This window comes from Arachis duranensis, chromosome 10 (assembly GCF_000817695.3).
Source record: "Arachis duranensis cultivar V14167 chromosome 10, aradu.V14167.gnm2.J7QH, whole genome shotgun sequence".
NCBI lineage: Eukaryota > Viridiplantae > Streptophyta > Magnoliopsida > Fabales > Fabaceae > Arachis > Arachis duranensis.
In genome coordinates this window covers 68,598,884-68,610,304 of record NC_029781.3, presented here as the reverse complement: position 1 = coordinate 68,610,304, position 11,421 = coordinate 68,598,884, and the positions used below count along the sequence as shown (strand labels likewise).

Here is an 11,421-nt window from a genome sequence, read left to right as displayed (position 1 = left end):
ATTTATTTAATTTATTAAAATAAAAAATCCGCCGAGTCAAAGAATGTAATATCACAACGTAATGTTCAATTTATTACATTTATTTATGTTTATTTTATTTTTACTTAGTTTTGTTTATTAAAACTTAAAATTGTAGATCCAACCTGAACACCAAACCATCAACGCCACATTCATAGTATCCTTTTCCGATCACAATGCCAACTCAGATATTTCAATCATAATCCGTGGCATCAGCGTCAAAAACCTTAGGATCTCATCACACCAAAAGATCTCGTACTCAATCCATGACTACATTAACATTTTTAACTTTATTTAATAATTTCTTCAATCTTAATTACATTAAAGTCAGTGATGGAAAATTTTATGGAAACCAGAAAACTAAATTACATGAGATACATATATATATAGGCTAAAACCAAGATTCATTACCAGAGCTACAAAAAGCGGGATTTTAAAACAACTGACACAAAATACTTGTCGAACCATCTCCATAGGTGAGCAGATCAGCAGATTTTACATTTGCTCTGCATAATGGGCAAGTCCTTTCTCGCTCAAGCCTGAAAAGCAAGATATAAATATGATTATGAAATGTATGAACAAATTAGAATAATTCAAAAGCATCCAAATCATACTTACACAACATAAAGAAAACATTTGACGAAAAATATCAGTGGTGAGAATAATTATCCATGTGGAAGCACACTTTATTTTCTAAAAGCCTATAGTTTATTTAACTTAATAATAATTGATCTCTCGATAAGTCAACTCTGAACTCACCATTCGGACACACATTCCTCACAGAACAAGTGTTTACAGTGCAACAAGAGCGGAGCTCGCATCTTCTCCTGGCATATAGCACACATGTCACCAGCAGACTTTACCTGCAATTAGATACTTATATTTAGAATCACTCAGAAAAGATTGCCAAGGGATAGATATATGCAAGTACCACCGAGTAAAGAAACAGTGATTGTCACAGATCAAGATTAAATCAGAAACTGGAGGGATTGAATGTGTACCTGTTCCTTTGTAGCATAAACCCCATATTGGACTTTCCTTCCCGATAATAGTCTTAAGGCAGAAAAGAAGTTTTGGATCTAATCAATAAAGATGGTTGAAGGAATGGAGCCATTTAGTTTCAGTGTTATACACATAAATCTTTAAAACACGGCACTAGGAACAACATTTTAAAGGATGAAAACATACCTTCTCAACTAAAGTCGTTAGTTTGAATGTTAGATACAACCCTGTGGTCAGTGATGAAAAGAGACTTCCATAATCATGGTTCAAGAAAAACCGATACCAAACTGGTGTTGGCAGCAAGGCACGATACAACAGCAACACGTACTCAACCGCAGTTAAGATTTGACCCTTGAAATAACATCAACACTTTCAGATTGGTGGAGGAGGATTTTATAATTGACAAATAAAATGCTTAATGGAAAAATAAGGAAGTCGCCAATAACCTGCCGACGGAAGCTGGGGCCTCTGCGACATTTGTAGAAAATTAGCACCAAAAGCTTGAAAGCCATTGCTGCTTGCCGCACCAATGTATCTGAAAGTAAATTCATATATTGTTACTATGTCTGCGAACCAAATTTTACTTAATTTTTTCTGATACCCACAACATTAGAACAATATGAAATGAAAGGAAAGCATGGAAGACAAAGGCAACCAATTTTGGTAGATTGAGTTTCTTCTCTCCGGCTCACAAAATAATAATAATAATAATAAATTAATAATAGAACACATAAAGAAGTTTGATTGTTCCCTGAAAGATACGCAGATCTTGTATCAAAACTTAATAACAATACATTTAATATTGCAATCAATTCATTTAGAATCCATCTAGGTTTTTCTGCCGAGGTTGCATGAAACCCAAAAATTCTCAAAGAAACATAATTGATGTTAATTCCATAGTTGGCAGGAGCGTGAATATCAATTCTACTTTATTTAGTGTAAATAAAACCAACCATCTAGAACAGCAAATATGTAATAACTGAATACGCAGAATAACTTACCATTGATCAAAACGGTGAATATTGCATGCCAGAAAAGCGGTGTTTCTTTTGGAGGAAGCATTGCAATTGGGTATAAAAGATCATCATTTTGAAACCAGTAAACGGCTATCACGTGGAGCATGAAGGCAACTGAGATACCAACAAGAACAGAGACTTTCCGATCTCCCTGAAAAATAGAACATGGATTGAGATTCACCAAAAGCTATTTAACTGGAGGGAAGGGAATTTTCAGGTAGATACAAATTTGAGAATGGAATTAAAAAGAAATGCAAAAATCTAGGTAGAGCACCTTTAGAGCTGTCTGTTCCTTAACCACCTCATTTGATTTAAGCAGCACAGCTGATACATAAATTGTGAGAAAGAAACCTGCATGCTCTCAGCAACAAATATCATAAGATAGGTGTAAAAACTCAAAAGTACAAATATGGAGGAAACAGAAGCTATATATTAGAAACATTTTGTCAATGTGTCTACACTATGAAAAAAAAAAACGAAGTAAAAAAGGCACTGATATGAAGATATCAAGCAGGAAGCATTTCCTTATTCACCAAGCGAATTTTACATAAGATCTAAGGATCATTCTAGAAACACAAGGCATAAGCATCATCTCTTAGTTACCTCTACAAATTCATCTTTACTTTTATAATGATTATGGAAGTTCCAATTTTGTTACAAAGGAGAGGTGCTGATAATCAATGACCCAACCCTACATGATCCTCATAGATCATTCCACAAAATGTTTGAATTAACACAGCCAACACTGGCATTTTTCTCGTTGAATTAACAGATAACATTTGACAAGCTACCAATATTAAAAATTTGAGCACTCTACCATGCTATTAGTTCATATTCATAAGCCTGTCAAAAAGTCCTGAAAACACATATCCTTGCATACAAACATACCAGAGCGTGTAGCACATACTATTTCTCTAATTCGCACGCAATGAAACTTGGGTTCAGCTAAGCCATATGATCGAAATCCAATCATATAATATGATACTAACACTTGATAAACAATACAATCAATCACTTGAAAACCAAATAATACCTTGCAAATGCTGGCGAATGAACACCACCAACAGCAAGAGGGAGAAAGGGATAAGCTGTTCCAGCCACTTAAGATGGCCCGATCGAGACACACGACTCAGCTGCGAAGAAGAGGAAACCGAACCAATCACATCATTGTTGTCTTGGTCCCCAGTACCAATTATGCGAATTTGAACTTCACCAGTCCCACTGCAGGCACCACCAGAACCAGAACCAGAACCAGATTGAAGCTGAGACCTAGGGCGCAAATGAGTTGTTGAAGGTCCATCTCCAGGTGCAGGTGCAGGTGCAGGTGCAGGAGAAGAAACATCGGGGTTTGAGCACATGATGCCAGAATATTCGAGAACAAGAGAAAGAGGAGTGCGGAATCTTAAGGGGATGTTGATGCTACTACGCCAAGTCACATCACTGGTATCTATATCGTTATTATTTACAGAAGAAGAAGAAGAAGAAGAAGAAGAAGAAGAAGAAGAAGAAGAAGAAGAAGGAAAATCCATCTTGTTCCCCTTCCCGAAGAAAACCCCTAATTCTATGAACCTAATCTCTAGTTGATGGGTTCTTCTTCATCTCCTTCTTCTTGTGAAATTTAGAAGAGAGATTTTACAAATACAAGAAAATCATTATTCTGACTTGGAGAAGAAGTTGCAGGGTTTATTACGAAAGATGAAGAGATCAAATTTGAAAAAAAAAAAACCAGCGTCGCATGTGAATGCATTAATAGGACAGGAGACTTAGACATCGCCTAAGCGAATTTACAGAATGAGAAAAGGATAAAAAGAGTAATAATAAAAATAATTCATGTCAGGAATTCAGGATGGATTTTAGGGAATGAAGGTGTGAAGAAAGGAGCAGGAGCTGAAAGAAGAAGACCAAGGGAAGAAAGACAGACGAAAAGTCAAAGTCAGGAAACTCAAACCTTCGATCTCATTTTTATTTTTTTAACTTTTCATTGTTTTTTGGAGGTAACTAAGCTTGGCGCGGGTGAGGAGGGAAATGAAAAAAAAAATGTGTGTGTGGAGAAGGGGTTGAGGGAACGCGCTTTTTGTTTTCGGAGAACATCGAGTTCCAACTTCCAACCTCCAACTTCCAACAGCGCATGAACTGGGAACACCAAATATCGCCCCCGGATATTTTACAGAAAAAGAAGAAAATCGTAAAGAAATTATTTTAGAAATAACAATTTACAGATCGATTTTTAATTTTTGGCAAACATCGAAATCAGCTCTTGTCACTTGTCAGTTGTCAGGGGAACTTCCCGGCAAATCTCCTGAGGCTGGCCGCCTGGCTGATTTACAACGCAAAATGTTGGAGAGAAAAGTATGTTTTTTTTTTTTCAAATTACGGTAAAAAAAATCAACAATTGTGTTTATACAAATTACAAAGTTAATAATTAATAATTTTTAACTATTAATTTTATATAAATATAATTATATATAAATTTTTATTTCAAATTATATATTAGCACATGACTAAAGTACCTTTTATTCAAAGGATTTTTAAATAATATTTTATTTATCAAAATATATCATTTTTAATATTTTTACAAAAATTTATTATATGATACTATAAACGAAATACGTATATTTTTGTTTTGTATACACTATAAACGAGATACGTGAAGTTATGATATTTATAGTGTAATGAGATAGTTATGACAAAATTTCAATAGTTATAAAAGGGTGTGCAACCATTTGATTTCTCCACAAACATTTTACTTCTTCTTTTCTTCCGTTTTTTCTTACAAAAAATAAGTCAAACTATCTAATAATAATAGATATGTGGTTCTAAGTGTGTATCCAAATTGTCATATAAAAAACAGTGACACTGGAATGATTATTTGAGTGCGATAATCCCATTCAGTTGCGCACCTGGTGAGTAAATTCCTTGTCTGAGCTGAAGAGTCTGATATTGAGTAGCGTTGGTGGTAAGGTGGGGTATAGATTGCTAGCACTGATAGAAAATGGAGTCTTTCGATTTTGGCTATTTTGACTCCATAGCGATGAACATGTACGCCCAATGTTTGACATCTATGGGAAAATCATGGCGGAACAAGTAAAGGAGCTTTCTGTGGAAGTCGGTGATGTTGGTGGCGGTAGATCTGGCCACTCGGATTTTGTGCAGGATGACCCACCTCTCGCACTACCTCCGATACACGTTGCTAGTCCAGTGGAAGACATGGACGTGGATGATGAGGACTCCGACGAGGAGTATGTTGTGGATAGCAACGATAGTGCTTCTTCTGAAGATGATGACGATGAGGAGTTTATACCAAAGACGCTGGTCGAGGCATCAGTTGAATATCTTCTACCTGCCCCACACCTAAATTCCTGCATTATCAGCTGTACCCAGTCACTATCATACATTGAATTTGGATGTGATCTACAAGAAAATCCCATTTTCCAACACGGATGAAGATGACTACAACTTAGATGGTGATGTTTGAGTTTCGGATTGGCCACAGATTCAAGAGCAGAGATGTTGTAATGCAGGGTGTAAAGAATTACAACATTCGCAAAAGTGTTAAGTACCGAGTTATGGAGTCAGACCAACTAAAGTACCATGTGTATTACCAGTAATGTGCAGCAGGATGCCTTTGGAGTCTTCTCGGATATTGGGGAGTTCAGGTTTAACTGTGGTGTATTTTTGCATTTATGATTATTATATTTGGTGTAAAGGCCAACCATGTATGTGTTATTTCGTTAGGGACATACGTAGGGTTGGAGGAGCGCATACGTGTTTGGAACCTATCATGTCTCAAGACCATCGACAGTTGGACAGCAGTCTCATATGCAGTCGTCCTGCCATTGATGCAGTCCAGCCCCTCTGTCAGCATTCTTGTTCTACAAGGTGCAGTTAGGCAAAGCAATCACTTCATACCCTCGTAAAGAAAGGTCTAGATGCCAAAGCAAAAGGCAATTGCGTGGATATATGGTGATTGGGAGGAGTTATACAATAAGGTGCTGAAGTTGCTACAAGCACTATAGAGTTGTTGTCCCATATCAATATGTGAGTTAAGGGTCGTCCCGTACTATGATGTGCACCTTATGGTGCGTGACTGTAGCATCTTTGATAAGGTGTTCTGGGCCTTCCCTGCCTGCATGGAGGCTTTCAAGCATTGCAAGTCATTCGTCTTTGTCGACAACACGTATTTATACAGCAAATATGATGGTGTTTTGCTTATTGCAGTGGCACAAGACAATAACAACAATATACTTCCTATTGCATTTGCAATTGTTGAGTCTGAGACCACAAAGTCTTGGTCTTTCTTCCTCACCAATTTGAGACAACATGTGACCCCCACAAGAAAGCCTGTTGATTATTTTTGACAAATCTCAGGATATCAAGGCTGCATTGAGAGCCGACGATAGTAGTTGGCAGCAACTTAGAGCGTTCCATACTTATTGTGTCAGGCACATGGCGGCGAACTTTATGTCGTGTTTCAAGTCTGCAGAGAGCAAGCAATATCTCATAAATGCTTCAAGTGGTACATGGATGCCTTGAGAGGTTTGTCGCGAGTGATGACAAACTGGGCTGGTAGGTTCAACAAAGAGATTTGGCTACAACATTGCAATCGCGGTCGCCGGTTTAGGCACATGACAATCAACCTATCCGAGTGCATGAATATAGTACTCAATGGTACGCGTTATTTACCAATTTCAGCCATCGTGTGATGCACCTACGAGAGGATGCAACAATTGTTTGTCAGGAAGGGGATGAAGGCACAGGCACAACGGGGGGAGAGGGGGAAATCAATTTTCCCAATGGCTAATAGTTGTTATTAAGAAGAACAAAGAGGGAATCTTGAAGATGCGCGTTATTCACTGCGATAGAGGGGCTTCAGTGTTTGTGGTTGAGGTCTTGAGGAGTTAGAGCCTTTCGACGGTTGGTCACAAAGTTCGTTTCAGGTTTGGTTGACGGCTGGCACATGTGACTGTGGCCTTTTCCACTCACTCCATTTCACGTGTCGTCATGAACTTGCCGCTTGTGCTGATACAAGTGTCGAATGGGGACCTTACATGCATCTGGTTTACATGTAGGAGACTCCAGTTTAAGGTGTATGAGGTAAATTTCCCATCGATACTAAACGAGAAGCTTTGGCCGGAGTGGTATGGGACACGAGTCTATCCAAATCCAAACATGCGCAGAAAGGCTACTGGCAGACCTGTTTTCACCAGGTTTTGTAATGAGATGGATGAGGGTGGGTGCCAAGAGAAGAAGTGTGGTCTATGCAGGCAAACTGGTCATACCCGGAGAGGTTGTCCAAACCAGCCTATAGACGAGGCTTAGCTTAGTGTCATAAATTTCTTTGTTTGTATTTGCAATTGTTGTTTGTGTAGTTCCTTTGGTTGTTTAACTTTGTTCTTTGTTTACTTTGGTGGGTATGAAACTAAATGTTAGGCGATGTGTGTTTATTTTGATTATTTTATACCCCGATGGTGTTTTCTATTCCTATGTCGATTAAATTGTACTTGAATTCTAAAATTTGAAATACAACAATGTAATACATTTACATATAATATCCATATCAAGACCAAAAAATCTGGCTCACAAATTAAACAACATAGATATCACAAGTTTACATCAACGATGCATACAAACATAAATAATGTTACCAAAATACAATTTTAACAACATATGGCATAACATAGAGTAACAGTATAACAACATCATCAGTGCTAATCACCCGGATAATGCAGGTGATGTTCGGTGCCACATCGCAGAAGCTATGCCTGTCGGTGAGGTCTACTAGGACGTGTCTCCAGAGGAGACTGTGGATGGAAAAAGGGATCATGTGACTCGGGTGGTGGCTGCGGAGGTAGGGGATAATGAGGGACAAAGTAACTGTCTGAGTAAGGCACTAGTACATATAGATGAGGCTAATGCTGAGGCTGAGTAGGGGGAGGACACGGAGGTGGCGGCATTGGCTGCGATGCTGTCATCAATAGGCTATAGTCCACCAATGGTGGGGTAGCATACTGGGCACTAGGTTGGAGGTGTGTGCCGTATAAGATGCTAGACCCCGGTGAAGTGTACAGAACCTAAAGTGTGGTAGACATAGGAGCAGAAGAATGTTGATGAACATGCCCAATGCTCTGCTCCCTGCTCGTGTGGAACTGGTCGTCGAGACGTTGCATCATGTGCTGATCGGTAGTCCGAATCTGGAATGCCTCCTCGAACTGGATCTCTTCGACCATCGATGCCTCGGGATGACTGTTAGATGCCCCGAGGTCATGCCATCCAGGCAAGGCAGTATCCCAAGTATCCCGACCTGCCTGTGAATGTGAACCTGATGGTGGAGGTGGTGGTGGAGGTAAAGGAGGTGGTGGTAGGGGTGGTAGAAGCGGTAAGTCATCCTGGTCACCTGGCAAATCACCATGCTCATCCTGTCGGTGATACTCAGCCTCCTCCTCGGACTCCACATCCAAGTGCTCCCCGCAAGTCCTGGCCTTGTCCCTCCATGGTCCTCCGCGATCTCTGGCACCTCTATCTCTCCTGGTAGGCCTTTGGGTGTCTGCTTGAACCTCCTTGGCACGACGATGACGATTAGGCACATCTCAAAGAAGGTGTAGGACGTCCCTCGGCTGGCTGGTAGTTGGCTAGACGTCACCAGGTAAGTTAAACAGCCTAGGGTCATCAAGCACATGCTGTCTTGACATGTGTCTAATGTGGCAAGCCTACCGGTACCAATATCAATACTCCTAACTAGGCCGATAGTCTGTGAATGGCTGAATGGAAATTCGATGTCCCTCCTCAAACCTAACCCTCCAACCATTATACCATTCTCAAAGCCAGGTAGGCCACCATACATCCTCCCCCGACTTATGGTGGACATGAACCTGTTGATGTTGACCAGGGCCGCTGGCACTGGCTGTTCACCACCAAACTGGCACTTTATCCGGTCAACATGGTGAAACTCAACGATGTTGAATAGATGAGGAAAATAACTAGGCATGGCAAAAATTCTCGACAGGGGCGGGTACCCGCGAGGATTTACCCGTCGGGAAGCAGGTATGGGGGTAATTTCTACCCGCGGGGATGGGGCCCCGTATAATAAACGTGGCGGGGGCGAGGGTAGAGGTCCCCGTCCCGTGGGGACCCCTTAAATCCCCGTTTGTGAAAAAAGACAAAAATGCCATGATATATATATCCCTCAGCCCTCCTGGCTCCTTCCCGTTAACCGCCGACCACCGACCGTCGCCTGCCGCCTTCTACCTTCTGGTCCCTCAGCACCGCCTCCGACCCCAGACCCCTTGAGTGGCTTGGTCGCCCACTGAAGGTGTTGAGGTAGTCGAGCTCACCGTCGCAGGCTCCGACAATGTCGTCTTCTTCTCCTGGTCGCAGCAGACTCGGCAACGTCATCGTCTTCTCCTGGTCGCGACAAACTTGTCGCGGGTCGTCATCTTCTCCTCTTTGCATCGTCAGTCTTCGCTGGTCTTCCTTCTCCTTTTCTCTGTCAGGTTCAGGTAAATCAGCCCTGGTCTTCACTGGTCTTCCATCCCCTTTTCTGAATTTAGATTTCCAAAGTAGGGTAAGGAATTTCTGTGTTCTGAATTAATGAGATTCCAATTAATCTGAATTTTTGTGTTTTGAATTTCTGGATTTCTGAGTTTTGAATTTGTGAATTTCTGATTAGGTTAATGAATTTCTAAATTTCTGATTAGGTTAACTAATTTTTGAATTTCTGATTAGGTTAATGAATTTCCAACTATGAATTTCTGGTTGTGTAATTTATATTTCTGAGTTAGGTTGATATGAATTTGATTTCTGATTCTGATTAATATTTCTGAGTTAATATTCAAGATCTGAGCAGATTAAACCCTGGAGGTAAAAGAAGCATAATAGTGTGTGTAAATTTGATTATTTTGACATTGGAATTGTATGTTTATGTCTGTAAAGTTATTGCAAAATTGCTAGGTGTAGTTTGTGAAGTTGTCCCTCTATGTTTTTTCATTGTTTCCTAGTTTGATTAATAATTTATCTGATCTCATGCATAACACTATGATCATCACACTAATATTGTAATCAAATCTCATTTTCCTGTGTGTTCTATTTACCTCTGTTCATAATCACCCCCTAAACCACATCAATTCATCTGTCAATGTTGTACTAACTAGGTTTCTTGCCAATGTGTGGTTGCTAACATAGGTTTATCATAATAGTTTAATTGTTATTTACTGATAATGTATTGGTATTTAATTGTGTATATAAGACTCTTAAGTTAGTGAATAATTGAGTCAAACAATTCTGCTGATATAAAAATATCTGAGTTTTTTATATATTCTAATATTGTATTAAAAAGAAATCCTTATCATAAACTTTAGCTGCAAATACATGGTAATATGATATGCTACGAGTTTCATTTCAAGTAGAGGAATTTTTTCTTCAGTTGGCCCATACTATAGTGGAAGTAAGATTTACCTCAAACTTTTGATGATGAAAATGACATGACTCCATGATTGTGATTTATGAGGTGATTTATATTTCTAAGTTGGATTAATGTGATTTTGATTCATGATTTATATTTCATGATTTATAGAATGTCTTCTTCGGATGTATTGAGTAATACTCTTGAGAAGAGTACTCCATCGGAATAACCTATAGGCACTAATATTCAAACTACACAAGCGGCTCCTCAATCTCAACCTCAAGAACCCCTAACGGATACCGCAACTACTATTGAAGGAACGACAAACTCTACAAGTGGTTTTTGAAAAGAGGAAGTTAACCTTCGAAGTGTGGAATCACTTCAAGATTGTGGAAATCAAGGGAAATTAAAGGCTGAATGCAATTATTGCAAATCGAAGCTACTTGGTAACCCAAAACAAGGCACTTCGCACTTAAGTGATCACTTCAAAAGCTGCAAGCTCCGCACCACTAGAGATATAAGACAATGTATGATGAAGACAACTCCAACAACTAGTGGGAAAACAGTTGTGGTTGGTGCACATACCTTCGACCAAGAAAATGCAAGGAAAGAGTTATCAGTTATGGTTTGTCTTCATGAGTATCTGCTATCTATTGTGGACCACATTGGGTTTCGATGATTTTGCAATGCTTTGTAACCTCTCTTCAAGGTGATTACTCGCAACACTTTAAAGAGTGACATCTTGAAACTCTACAATGATGAGATATTGAAGACAATGAATGTCCTTGAGCGTAATAAAGTCGAGCTGCAATTACAACTGATATGTGGATAGCAAGCAACCAAAACAAAGGTTATATAGCTATCAGGACTCATTACATTGATGATTCTTGGAAATTACATAGCCGTCTTGTGAGGTAATAATATTATCCTTATAGGTTCTTCCGAAAGTTTATATAACTACAAAGCTGTCTTGTTTATATAATTGCG

At 39.3% G+C, this 11,421-nt stretch overlaps 1 protein-coding gene across 1 annotated transcript; it reads right to left on the bottom strand.

The window, feature by feature from the left end:
- Positions 1 to 271: 271 nt before the first annotated feature.
- On the bottom strand, positions 272 to 4,332 carry LOC107470133 (uncharacterized). Its single transcript, XM_016089516.3, has 8 exons — positions 3,070 to 4,332; positions 2,311 to 2,387; positions 2,022 to 2,187; positions 1,467 to 1,555; positions 1,207 to 1,371; positions 1,020 to 1,097; positions 778 to 881; positions 272 to 557 (listed from the first exon to the last, which is right to left on the bottom strand). Exons 1-8 carry the CDS (start codon positions 3,563 to 3,565, stop codon positions 452 to 454), a joined length of 1,281 nt encoding a protein of 426 aa, XP_015945002.1. The 5' UTR covers positions 3,566 to 4,332; the 3' UTR covers positions 272 to 451.
- Between the last annotated feature and the right edge of the window lie 7,089 nt (positions 4,333 to 11,421).